Here is a 14,592-nt window from a genome sequence, read left to right as displayed (position 1 = left end):
AGAAGGGAGGCCAAAAAATAAGGGCCATGAAGCCTTACTGTTAGGTTAAGAAGAGAGAGATACTTTGAGGGGAGGGAAGTCCTCATTTTAGAAACAAAACACAATTCAACAAGAATAGGAAAAGGAGAATGATTGAGTGTTCCAATGGCGAGATCATCTTTGTAGTTGGAACAGTTACAAATGTCCATTTTAGCATATGCAATGCACATGTATATTTATTATATATAATAATAAATTTATAACAAATTATCATTACAAAAAATTCATTATTTTAATATATAAATTATATTTAAAATAAGTATAAATAAATATTTTTAAACATATAAATTATATTTTAGATTTATGATAAATGATTTGTATTAAAACATTTTTATTTATTGATAATTATTTTGAATTATTAAAATTTAATTAATAAATAAAATTCAAATTAGATAATAGATTAAAAAAATTCCTACAAATCTTCTTGTTTAAAAAAATTATTGTGCAAGTTAAAAATTTGTGTTTAATGTATAGAAATTGATTTAGGTATCTTAAAAAATATAATAATAAAGACACTAATAAGTCCCACTTAAAATGATCACTTAAAAAATATAATAAATATAAAAATTTATAAATTACAAGAAATTATAATATTAAAGTGAAAATAAAATTATTAAATAACTTTCATAAAACTTCGTGATAGGGCATGTGTATAATTACCTTATTTTATATTAAATAAACAAATTTTTTAAAAAAATACAAACAGAAACGAGTCTATAAATAAAGCAAAAGCAAAAGGCTTTCCATTTTGAATTAATTAATTAGTAATTTAAAAGAGAAGCAAGAGTTGGTATTGTATTAGTCTTGTGTGTTGTGTCCCACTTATGACTAAACCGTACCAAACGTATTTCCAATAATCTTTCTTCGACGGCGCTGCATCATAACATCAACTGTTCGCGCAGGGGCGGCTATGCGTGTTCCCCGCCAGGGATCCAAATAGCCACGTGTCAACATCCAAACTGCACTTCCAATTTCCACCCTTCGATCACCACCAAAAGAAATATCCTAATAATTCTAGATCTTCCAAATTCTTTGTACCAACTCTAAATTACTTTTTCTTTTCTTTTCTTTTCCTCGTAGCAAGTGTCGCCTGTGTTTTATTTTTTAAAAGTCTCAAATAATTAAAGATTATAATTTATTAAAATAATGAATTTTCGGAAGATAACATTTATGTGGGTATCGCTACGCTACTTTTAAAAAAATGAAAAATAAAAATAAAATGAAAATTAAAATTATGGTCTTGTTTTGGTCGGATCCGTGGCACGCGGCGATGGAGTGAAGCGTGCCGACAAATGCATTGGGAATCGGGAAGCATCCTGAAACTGCCGTCATGTGTCCGTTTATGGTAACACACCAGATGTTTTAACCGCCGTTAAGTCCTACGCCGCCTCCGTAGGCCTTGTCGACTCCACGTGTCGCGCCCGTAGAGGAGCACGTGGCGGTGTTTGAGTGAAATTGGAATGGATACCCATAAAAAGCTTCCCTATTCTTTCCTGATCAATGAACGTGCATGTGCGGCCGCGTCTCATGTGTCTGTCGCCTCTTCACATTAGAATCTCATCCCATCTCAACAGTACTATGCTACTACTTTCGTTTTTCAATCTCACTATTTAATATTTATCGCTGGAAAATTAAAATTTAATTTTAGAAATAATTAAATAATTATTTCAATTTTTCATAAAATAAAATATATATAATTTTGTATCTTGTCCTTTAGATTTATTTTAGTTTTTCATTTTTTAAAATGTTTATTTTGGTTCTACATCTCTTAAATTTAGATTTATTTATTCTTTTAAAAAAACGACTATTTTTTAATTCTAAGAGACAATTATAAATTTTTTGTTGTTATATTTAAAATTTAAAATTTGTCTCTTAGGTGTATTTGTATGAAATTCAATTAAAATTTAAATTCAAAAAGGACATACACAAGTGAAAGTTATATGAAAAATATATCTCACGCATAATTAAAAAATAATATGAAATAAATTTTTAGAACTTTTTTGTTTCTTTTTGGACTTATGTATATGTAATTTTTATTATATTTATAACACTTTTTGATTTAAATTTCAGTTACGTTCAATAAATTTTATATAAGTGAAATTAATGAGATAAATTTTAAGTCTTGAACCAATCAATAAAAAATTTAAATTTGTCTCTCAAAAGTAAAAATAATCATTGATTCAAAATAACCAAATAGACTTAGAATATAAATAACTAAAATAAACACTTTAAAAGATAAAGGACAAAGTATAATTTAGTTTATATATCTATATGTGTATATATATGTCTGTGTGTATATATTTATGTGTATGTGTATACACATACATAAATAATTTTAAGTTTTTATTACAACATTAATTAAATTTAATTGTTTAACAAAAGTTTATAATAGTAATTTTAAAAATTTAAATTTAAATAATTTGTATATTTATTTCCTTGAGTTAATTAATAAGGTTGGTAATTATTACAAATAATAATAATAATAATAATAATAGTTGTAAAGTGTATTTATTTATCCTATGTAAAATTTGTTTGGAAAATAAAAATGAGAATGTGCTATACTTTTTATTTGAAAATGCGAGAATCTATTACATTTTCACTTTCGTTAATTGTGTGTATGTTAAAATATATTCATTTTCACTTTAGTTGTGTGTATGGGTACTCATAAAAACACTTCCATGTTTAAGTTAGAGGGGAACTTAGATTAAGAAACGACATTAAGGTAGAATGAAATCTAATCCCCCCATATATGCATGATTGATTGCATTGCATGATCTCAAGAGATAATCTTGCGCGATAGTTAGAAGGTATCGCATGATTGTGCACGTCATTTATTGTACGAAAATATTATTCCTAATGTGTCGCTCTTTAATGTATTCCAGGATCTTTGGAGGTATAGTGTTGCCATTGTTATTTAATTGCTACCCAAGTTGTATTCAAAATGATGGGTTGTTGGTACTGAGTTATGCTTCGAGCTTGTCATGAGCTTGAATCGTGTGCCCGACTTGCAGGGTACACAAGTCCTCCCAATTCCAAGCTTCATAAGAGGGAAGAAACTATATATTTGGTCAACTTCTTTGAGTGTTGGTCATGTGGGTTGTGGCATGTGATGCATGCTTGTGATGGTTTTCCCATGTACTTTAATGGACAATGATTGTCGTTTTTGTTATTAGATTTGGGTTGTTCATTGTGCCTTGATTTTGATTGTGGTTCGTTGATGTGGAGAGAGAGGGGTTAGGAGTTTTGCGTTTGGTTTTAACATTGGCCTTTAGTGACTATTCATGTTTCACTATTGTTGGTTTGTGTGTGGTTCAACAATCGTTGTTGCTTTGGCATTTGTTGTTGTGATAATTGATCAACAGTGCATGTACCCTTCTACTCCCTCATTGCCCTTTTAGTTTTTTGGTATGTGTTGTATTCGAATAGGGAGGAAGCGTGTGGTATTGTCTTCTAAGGATAGTTTTTCTTTCGAAACCGTGATGAGATTACCTCATGAGAATGTTGTTACTGGTCTCCATGAGGGGACATTGGGTGTGGATGTTGTAGGAGTGTTGACTGCTAGTTTTGTTTAATAGGTGGTGATGGTATAACCCATCTTCATTAGGGTTGAAAAGGTTGTGGACTACTTATCAGGATAATTGAGTGAAAACAAAGGCAAAGTGTAACATCCCAAATTTTCTTAATATATTATTAAGGATATTTTAATTTTATTAATTGAGAACATTTTGAAAATAAGAGTAATGGTTAAAAATAATATTTTTTGAATTAGTTGTTATTGATAATTAAGTTATTTATTTTAAAATAGTGAGAAATAATTAAATTGAGCTTTTACTGATATTTTATGTATAAGATAGGGTTGACATTTCTATAAATACATTAGTAAGGCTAAGGTTGCCACACTTATTAACACACATCTCCTTATTTGAAAAGGAGGGAGAATTAAGGGCAACGGAAGAAAACCTTGAAGATCCAAACCAAGAGTTTAACATCCATCAAGGTAAAGGGGAGTGAGAACCTCACTTTGGATGTGTGTTATTTGTTGGGTAGAGAGATTGACCCTCAATCCCATTGTATGTGTTTGAATGCGTGAGGGATTAAATTCAAATCCATTTTTTTGATTGTAATGTGTATATGACATCCCTTTGAATTCCAAACATGTTATGGCATTATAATTGTGACCTTGATCTATAAATCTTTCTTTGATATGAATCTATAAGTGTTTATGCCCTAGTTTGATGTTGTAGGAGGTTGTTGCATCCACCGAAAAATATTTCACATTTAGTGCCGTGGTGCATTTGTCGTTGCCAAACTTTGTTAGGAGTTTTATGTAGCTGTGCATGTTGACTTATTCACCTGCAAATCCTAGCAGGGGTTCATTGTATGGCTTGATACTGTTGCCAGGAAATTGCATTTGGAGAAAGGTGTTCCAATATAGGATGTCGACTAAATTGCCTTGATCCATGAGGGTTTTCTTCACTTTCCAATTGGCGATTTGGACAAAGATGACCATGGGATTGTCTTGATTCGAATCCATGCCTAGGAAATCAATGTCAATAAAAGTAACCAGAGTTGAATAATTCTTAAGTGCCTTTTGTAAGAAGAGTTGGTGGGATCATCGCCATCAAATATGCCAATAGTGGTGTGCATGACACCTTTTAATTTACCTTCCTTGTTATTTGAAGCATTGACATCCTATCTCAGGGGGCTGCGATTGCGCCTATCTTTTCAATTTCATTATCCCTTCCTAGACTTCGTGCTTGTCCCCGAGGGTGATCCTCAGCGACTGCTTCTTTGGACGAACTGCTTGAGGTGACTTGCTTGGATGAGTTCTTTGATTTCGTTGTGGAGTGTCCAACATTCTTCAATGGTATGTCCAATGGTTTTGCAGTATTAACAATGTTTGCTATAGTCGAAGTCCTTATGAGGTTGCTCGAGTTTAGGTAGGGTAAGTATTTTTGTACTAAAGGTTTCCTTAAATATATTTGTGTGGGAGCAATAAAGGGTGTGTGGTTATTATACCTTGGTGGTTTAGGGGGTTTTCCACTTTTGCATTTGTTGTCGTTGTGGGGGCATAGCTTGTCTAACTTGGGGAATTTGCTTTGAATGCCGATCAAGGACCAATTTTTGCATTGACTTGCTTCGTCTTATTCCTTCTTAATGAAAATGGCAATGTAAGTTCGTAGATCGTTCATGTCCTTGGGTGTAGTCGATAAAGGTCATTCAAGAAAGGTCCTTTTTTTTAAAGCATTTAGGATGGTAGTAAGGGTAATTTGAGGTTAAAGGTCTTGTATCTTACTAGCAATAGTAGAGAACCTCTCCATGAAAGCACAAAGAGGTTCGTTGTCATCTTGCCTTATGTTGAGCAACATTGGTGTGGAAGTCTTGTGAGGTCGATTGGTTGTGAATCGAGCTCTGAATAAACTTGTTAGGGTGACTAGTTGGGCACACTAAACTTTGATAGACATGTATATCATAAGACTGCAAAACCTGCAAGCTTTGTGGGAAAAATTTTACACATGATTGCATCATTTTGGACGTAGAGGTGCATTCGTTTTTTGTATGCAGTCAAGTGTTTGTTAGAGTAGGTTGAGTTGTCATATGTCTTCATGACACGGTGCTTCCTCCCTTTGGGAAGTGGTGTGTCGACTATGGTGTTAGTAAAAGAATGACCGTCACGTTTTTTGCTGAGTCATCTCGGTGGGATTCAGGGAAAGGAGTAGCTTTCGTTGTCAAGCTAGGACTCTAACGCAATGTGTGTCTTGGGGTGATCCAAAGGAAGTGTACATAGAAAATAATTTCATCTATTGGCTCTTCGTGACATTGTATATGTACCATTTTTTTTTAGTTTTTAAAGTGTTATCATAACTATTTTATTTTGTTAAAATATGCGTATGTTATTTAGAATATACCAAATTAGATATAAAAAATATTTTTAAAAAAATTTCAATACAATTATCCTTTTTCATTATAGATTTATAGGCTTATAGTTTGTCCATGAGTGTATGCCAATATACATAACTACACATGAATTGTCTCTAACAAAAAACGATTCACTTTTTTCCTTCTTTGTGACATTGTATATATTCCTAAATTTAAATTTTAGTAATATTGAATAAACTATATTTTATCATGAAAAAAAAAAACTCACATCGACGTATTTGAAAATAAATTTGTAAACTTTTAAAAAAATAAGTTTATTGACTTAATTAATATTAAATTAATTTTTACATAGGTTAATAGGTCAGATTAGACTTTAAAAGGATTATATCAAACCTATAAAAAAAACTTCTAATAGATAATAAACTAGACTTATATTTTGATTTTATAAAACAAATTCAGTGTATATATTCAAATTTAATTTGACCTAACCTATTCTCGTCCTTATTCACCATTAAGTAGAGTGAGTTACATTTTTCAACTTATTTTTTGATGGACCAATATGCTCTGTCCCATTTCTTTGGTGGTCAACTATCCCCACCCAATTTAAATGGATTGATCCGTTTTATAACTTGCAAGTTCCAAACACAAAATTAAATAACTTTTGGTTTTCTTTTCTTTCTTCACTAATCACACCTTCGAAAACCTATCATCCAAACATAAGTGTTATGCACATTCCAACTTCAAATATTTGAATTATTCAATTATTGAGACAAATGAAAAATTTGTGAATCAAATTTTGATGTGATTACCTTTAACATTTTTTTATTATGTTAATTTTTTTTAAAAAAATATTAGTAATAATCTCATTTGTGTACTTATATAATTTCTTTAAAAATTTTAAGTATTTTTAAGTATATGTTACTATCAGTTTCTAACTATATCACAATACTTCACATTTGTATTACTTTTAAAGCACGAGTAAATGTAATTATTTATAAATTTTTTTGATGGTTTTAGTCAATGTTCTTTTTTAAAAATTAGTAAAAATGTCGTTTGTGTTTGCTAATATATTTTCTTTGCAATTTTCAAGTATTCGTTACTATCGGTTTCTAACTATATCATGATACTTCACAGTTTTATTACTTTTAACGCCCGAGTAAGATTGTTTTAGGTTGTCCATAAAATGTGTATTGGATTTTCTTGGACACTAGCATGTAAAATTCATTATCTTAAATTGGTTTATTTAGGCCTAAATGAGCTTAAAGTATTTGGCTTGGGAAAAAGTAAAATAACATCTTATGAATTCATTTGATTTGCTAAAATAACATTATGCTATACAAAATAAATATAATTATAAGAAAATATCATCTGACAATACAACTCAAGAAAAGATGGATAAAACAAAAACAAAATTTTTCTTTTTAATAAATTATATGATAATGTCATCTTAAGTACATCATATTCTTAAAAGCAAAAATCCTCATACTTATTTTTCATTTAATAAATATATACATGTTACTACACAAGTATCACCATTAATACTATTACTATATTATCAATATGATCATTGTTAGTTACGGGTAACGGATTCAAGATTCTAGATTAGTTTAGACAATTTTTTAAAAAAATAAAAAACTAATAATCATCACCATAATATATACACATAATAAAATATAAATGTTAAAAATAATTAATAATGAGTTTAATATACAAAATTAGAGATGCAAAATATAATATTTTTAAATATATACTAATAATTTAGTTAAAGTGAGGGTGCATCTATTCATCCTCACAATGATGTAGGTTCGTCAATGATCATCACTATATATTACTATCATTGTTATTATTGTTACAATTGTATTAAGACAACTAATATTAAGAAATTATAATAAATTATATATATATTTTGCTTGTGATATTTTATCAAATATACAGGATAAATAACCATTAAAGTTGGTTTAGTAATTGGAGAGAAAAGACTAGAATAGATAAAGACTTAAGTTCGATCATTATTATTATTTTTATAAATAAAAAAATAGATATAAAACATTTTTCTTATTTTAGTATCTTTATATTGTACCTTATATTTACATTATTAGATTTTCATTTATTCTTTATGAGTCCAATTAAAATTCTTTGCAAGAGCTATTTAAATTTGAAAAATTGGGACAATTTTTTCCCTAGAAAAAAATAAAAAACAGAACAATGCCTGTGTATGACTTGCTTTTATTTATTTATTATTATTCTTAACTGTAGGAAATTTTTTATTACAAACCGTTGAATATGGTACATTAGTTTCCACTTTTAGTACATTAGTGAACATGTAAGACACATTCAACAGTAGTTATAGTAAAATTTACATATATAATCAATATAAAACATTTTTATACAACCATGGAGTAAAATGCAAAGAATTATTTTATTACAATAATATATAATTTTAGCAAAACATTTACATAAAAGAAACTTTAGAATAATAAGGAGATGTAGAAATGAAAAATTGATGAGTGAAATGGGGAAAACATTTGTGGAAGTGTTATAGGGCACATGAAAGAAGCAAGGAGAGTAGTGAGCAGAATATTGATGCAAGTGAATCTACGTAGAGTACGCAACAAGCGCCCAAAAGGAGCGTAGCTTTATTAACGCGCACGCACACACTCTTCTCTCTCTCACCGCTCTCTCGCGCTATAAAAACCCTCCAACACCCAACCCATTGTCTCCATCTTCCAAGCCCACACCACACCACTCTCTCTCACTTTTTCTCTTGTCTCGCAATCGCAAACGCATGGCTCCCAGGGATAACAACACCAGCAGATCCGCCGCCGCCATTGGGCCCGGGCCTGGGCCCGCCCCGGCCCATTTGCCCAAAGAGATCCGCTACAGAGGCGTCAGGAAGCGCCCCTGGGGACGCTACGCCGCCGAGATCCGCGACCCGGGAAAGAAAACGCGCGTCTGGCTCGGCACGTTCGACACCGCCGAGGAGGCCGCGCGTGCCTACGACGCCGCGGCGCGTGAGTTTCGCGGCGCCAAGGCCAAGACGAATTTCCCCACGCGCGCGGAAATGACGGCCCACGCCGCGCGCAGTCCCAGCCAGAGCAGCACGCTCGAGTCCTCCCCCCCGCCGCCGCTGCCGCTGGGACTCACTCTGACCGCCGGCGGCGGCGGCGGCCTCGTCTTCCCCGTGGCGCGCCCCGTCGTGTTCTTCGACGCGTTCGCGCGGCGCGCCTCGTTCAGCGACTCCGACTCGTCCTCCGTGGTGGACTACGAGCGGGTCCCACATCGGAGAGTTTTGGATCTCGACCTTAACGTGCCCCCTCCGCCCGAGGTTGCTTGAACCGCCGAAAGATCCGGTTTTTTCGCGGCCCGGTTTTTTTTTCTTCTTCTTCTAAATATGGCGGTTATGGTAGTAGCTGACATGGTGCTGGAAGTTGTGTAAATAGGGTTATAATTAACCAAAAAAAAAAACAAAAGAAAGAAAAAAGCAGGCCTATGTGTTTTTTTTTCCCATTCTGCTTTTTCTCGCAACGGATGATGATATTTGTCACTGTTGTTACCGTTGCCGTTAACTTTATATATATATATATATATAAAATGACATATTCAAATTAATTAAAAAATCCCTTATTATATTCCCTGTTAGATCCATTTGTTTATACCCATAATCGGCAATTTAATAAAAATGGATAATTTTCACTTAATAAAAAAGAAAATGGTTGGTTGAGATGTAGGAGGCATGTTGGGGTTGTGATTTTTGAATGCATGGTTTTTGATTTCCCGTAATGGGATAATGCATAACGTAAATGTGGGCGAGGGTGGGGCCCACATGGTACGGCGTGTTGAAATTGAAAAGCAGAGAAAAAGAAGAGAAAGAGAAAGAGAAAGAGAAAGAAAGAGGTTGGGGTTTTTGCAGAAGGTTGATGATGGGGGAGCGTGGGTTTGAAGGTTCTCTGTGATGAGGGTTTGTTTGTTGGTTTCGTCAACCTCGTGATTTGAGTACTCTCTTGTCACGTTTCGGCGCGGATCTCAATGCTACGTCAATTCTACGGCCACCATTTGAAACCTAAAATCTTTAGAATATGGAAGTGGGTCCCTATGCTATGCTATAGTGAGGACCATTCCGCATTCCTCTGTTATTTTCCAACAAATTACTCCCATCTCATTTTATATTTATACTACTTACCCACTCACATATGCTCACTCATATCATATACGTGTCATTAAATTCCATTTAAAATCATATTTTTAGATGATTTCAAACGCCATCTTCAATTTTTTTTTTTTATTTTTAAATTTTCTGTAACAAACTTTCGTCTACATCTTTAATCCTTATTTTTGAAAATGATATATCTTTGAATTTTTTCCTCATATAATAATCCTTATTTGTATGATGCTTTAACGTTTTCTTTTAATTTGATTGTAGTTTTATAATATTAATTTAATATTAATTTTTCATTATTAATTATTATTATTGTATTATTTAATTTTTGATAGAAATTACAAAAACAAATAAGAATATATTGAAAAGTTACATAATTTATTTTATAAAATTTAACATTAATGATATTTTTAAAGTCTTATCATAATCTTAAATGACAAACAAAATGAAATAGGAGAATATTTATAAGTGCAAGAACTTGTTAATTTTATAAATACTAACTCAAATTCAATTAAAATAATAAAAATTAATTCTGTTTATATTAAAATTAGACTAGATTGAATTTTATTAGCATCATTATAATTATTATGAATAAAAATATTTTTAATTAAATGAGTTGATCTACTTATAATTTAAGTTTAATTCATTTATAAAATGAAGTTTATATTATTTAAATTAAACTTATTGGTTGGCAAATCAAAATCAACTAATTAATTATTAAATTCTGAAACTAATTATAAGTTGGATGAAGTCGCTGCTAAATTAGCCCTATTGTGATCCATAAATATTTGGTGGAGAATCACAGAGAATTTACATATGGAGAGAGAAAGAAAAAGAAAAAATAGAATAGGTGGGTTAGAGACGATAAATAGAAAGGTAGAGAAAAAGAAATGAAAAAGTATTGGGAAAGTGATGAAACTAGAATAGCAGTTTTAATTAGATTGTGGTTATAAAAGAGGAAATATGGAGAGCTATAAATTGACGTGGGGGCGGCACCGACGGCGAAAACGGTGTGTAGGTAGTAGCGAGTAGCGAGTAGCGAGAGCGAATGAGAAGCGGGGGTTGTGTCATAGGTGAGGGGCCCACATGTGTCCCTTCTCCTCCGTGTTGACTGTGTACCTCTCTCTGTCGGACTTCATGTTGTTGTCTTCACGCTATGTTTCATTGGCCCCACCTTCCTTTTAGGATAGACATACAATACCTCACTACTCTTTACCTTTTACAATATATGTTGTATTCTCGATACAAAAATAGGTGAGAAATAAGGAAATAAAAATATAAAAAGAGAGAATGAGGGAGTAGAAATATAGTAAAAATTAGATTGTTTGGTTTGAGAGAAATATGTAAGAAATAGAAAAAAAAAATAATATTATAAAGTTGTTTGATTGGTATATATTGTTTGGATTATCAAAATTTCGATCTAATATTATGTCCTGTCATTTAGATGATATTTTACGATTTGTGTTATGAAATGTTGCATTTAATGGTAGATCGAAAACGATCGATGATATGTCTCAGTATTTTGGAGACATTTCATGACATGAGCTATGAAAACGTCGCAATTTGTGATATTGAATAGTATTAACAATATGTATTTGAAATAGTAATAAATATTGAGATTTGTGGTATCATTTAAAAATAACAAGATATGATATCACCTATGGATTTGAGGACAAGAAATAAAGGATTATGATTCCAAAATAGACTTGATATATAACGAGACTCCCAAGCTTGAGGGCTAGGTTATACTTATTGAATGTTCTAGGTTGAAACAACCTTTAGGTCTTCCTAGAAAGGGTTTCATGTTGGAACATTTTGGCATCTATCATGGGGGCATTGGTAAAACTCTTTCTCACACCTTGGTTGTCGGACGTGAGAAATAGTTCAAAGTGACGAGGTTATTAAGGAGTAGTGTCAAGGGGTTCGGTGTTGACAGCTTTGATGGTGCTGCCACCAACAAAGCAGATGGTGCGAGACCTATTGGTGATGGCCTTACATTGTAGGAAATCTTGGAAACTATGGAGATCCTAGGATGAGATAATGAAGAAGCACGATGGAGAGTAGAAGAGGTAGAGACGCTATGAAGGGAGGATCTTGAGGCCATAAACAATGATCCCATCCTTCGGGAGATCATGGCTAGGATGGAGACTTTGTGGGAGAAAATGAGGAAACATGAAGGAAAGTAGAGGAGACAGAGAGGTTATGAAGAGAAAGTCTTGAGGCTGTAGACAATAATCCTGCCCTGTAGGAGATCAAATCTACGATGGAGACCTTACGAAGAGACAACAAAGAAGTGACAACAAAGGCACATGCATAAATGAAATACAACTCAAAGGTCTTACCAAGGACCTTTTAGGAATGAGACTTGATATTGAAGAAAGCTTTCAACCGCATTATCAACCAAATAAGTTATCCTCAAAATGGGTCGGCCTATACAAGGTTGTGTGGGTCGTCGGCAACGAGACATATAAGCTACAAACTTTGGATGGTGGCAACATACCCTGAACGTGAAATGCATTAAATTTGCATTTTTATTATAATTGAAATTAGACCACTTAATTTTACTTCCTTTGTTCTTAATGTTGCCTATTTTTCAATAAAGTGTCTCTCCATCCAATGACTTTAACGAATAAAGATGTGTTTTCAACAACTTTTTGATTACACTCTTGGCATGAAGAACATTTTAAGGTTGACGATAAGAAGAAAAAATCCTTGTTATGAAGAGTGTTTTAAGGTCGGTGACAAGAAGAAAAATTCTTGACGTGGAGAGTGTTCAAGGTTAGAGAGTGGAAGAAAAATCATTGATGTAAAGAGCATTTTAAGGCCGACAACAAAAATAAAAAATCATTAACATAAAGAGCATTTTAAGGTCCACAAAAAAAAGAAAAAAACCATTGACGTGAAGAACATTTTAAGGTTGGTGGCAAAAAGAAAAATCCTTGTTGTGAAGAGCATTTTAAGGTTGGTGGCAAAAAGAAAAATCTTTGATGTGAATAGTGTTTTAAGGTTGATGACAAAAATAAAAGTCGTTAACATGAAAAACATTTTAATGTCGGCAACAAGAAGAACAAACCTTAGTGTAAAAAGTGTTTTAAGGTCAAAATTTTGATGTTACAAACCTTGGTGTGAAGAGCACCTTAAGGTTGGAATTTTAGTGACTACAAATATTGGCGTGAAGAGCGTTTTAAGGTCAAAATTTTAATGACTACAAACCTAGGTATGAAGAGTGTCTTAAGGTCAAAATTTTGATTACTACTAACCTTGGCATAAGAAGCATCTTAAAGTCGAATTTTTGATGACAATAGCTTGAAGAGCATCTTAAGCTCAAAATTTTGATGACTACTAACCTTGGCATGAAGAAAGTCTTAAGGTCGAAATTTCAATGACTACTAACCTTGGCATTAAGATCGTCTTAATGTCAGAATTTTGATGACTATAAACCTTAGGTTGAAAAATGTATTAAGGTCGACATTTTCATGACTACTAACCTTGACATGAAGAACGTCTTAATTTCAAAATTTTGATAACTATAAACCTTGGTGTGAATGGTGTCTTAAGGTTGAAACTTTGATGACTACTAACCTTGACGTGAAGAGTGTCTTAAAGCTAGAATTTTGATGACTATAAACCTTGGTGTAAAGAGCGTCTAAAGGTCAAAATTTCAATGAATATTGACCTTAACATGAAAAACGTCTTAAGGTGTGGATTTTGATGACTATAATAAACCTTAACCCCAAGACCATCTTAAGGTGTTGAGCCAATGTACAAGGTGTGAAAAACTTGTTTTACTTATTTACTCGATGCAATGACGGGGTTCACTACTATGAGTTACCACATGATCTTAAACCCTTAATAGTCAATTATTACATGGTCATTTTACACTTACTCAATAAGAATTACAAAGGGTTCTCAGATTTTAACACAACATGTTCATTTAAATACTCAACATTTGAATAATAGTCATTACCAAGTATTATATTATTTCAATCACTAAAGTTTATTCGATGAAATCCCTACAACTTATGTTAGACGACTTTAACAACATCATCAAGAAATCTTTGTATGTCATGTTCATTTATATACTTGGAATTTGAATGAAAGTCATTGTTGATTGGTATATGATTTCAATAAAAAAGTTTATTTAGCAAAATCCATACAAAAAAAAAGAGAGAAAGAGAAATATAGCCAAGCTATCTGATATGACATGTTCATTTATGTACTCGACCTTCGAACGAAACTTTTTTGCCATGTATGATATGCATACAATTGCTAAAAATTATTTGGTAATTTTTCTCCACTTTATATCCAAAGACTATGATATCACCCAAGAAAATATTGGATGTGGCCCCTATAATTACTTTATAGCCTCATTAATTGCGTGTAATGACGTACATCATTTCGAGGGTCCACAATTTTCACTAGTCATGTAAACACCATTCCTAATACTCGTAAGCATACTAATCTTCCTATAGTCGACTATCCAAACTGACAGAGAACATGAAAACACTCAAACTCTT

At 32.4% G+C, this 14,592-nt stretch overlaps 1 protein-coding gene across 1 annotated transcript; it reads left to right on the top strand.

Moving 5' to 3' along the window:
* Positions 1–8,617: 8,617 nt before the first annotated feature.
* Positions 8,618–9,558, top strand: LOC109817227 (ethylene-responsive transcription factor 4). The gene has a single exon (XM_020382442.3). It carries the CDS (start codon positions 8,705–8,707, stop codon positions 9,251–9,253), a length of 549 nt encoding a protein of 182 aa, XP_020238031.2. The 5' UTR covers positions 8,618–8,704; the 3' UTR covers positions 9,254–9,558.
* The last annotated feature ends 5,034 nt before the right edge of the window (positions 9,559–14,592 follow it).

Source organism: Cajanus cajan, chromosome 8 (genome assembly GCF_000230855.2).
Source record: "Cajanus cajan strain Asha chromosome 8, NIPB_CcT2T_4, whole genome shotgun sequence".
Lineage (NCBI taxonomy): Eukaryota > Viridiplantae > Streptophyta > Magnoliopsida > Fabales > Fabaceae > Cajanus > Cajanus cajan.
This window is presented reverse-complemented; position numbering and strand designations above follow the sequence as displayed.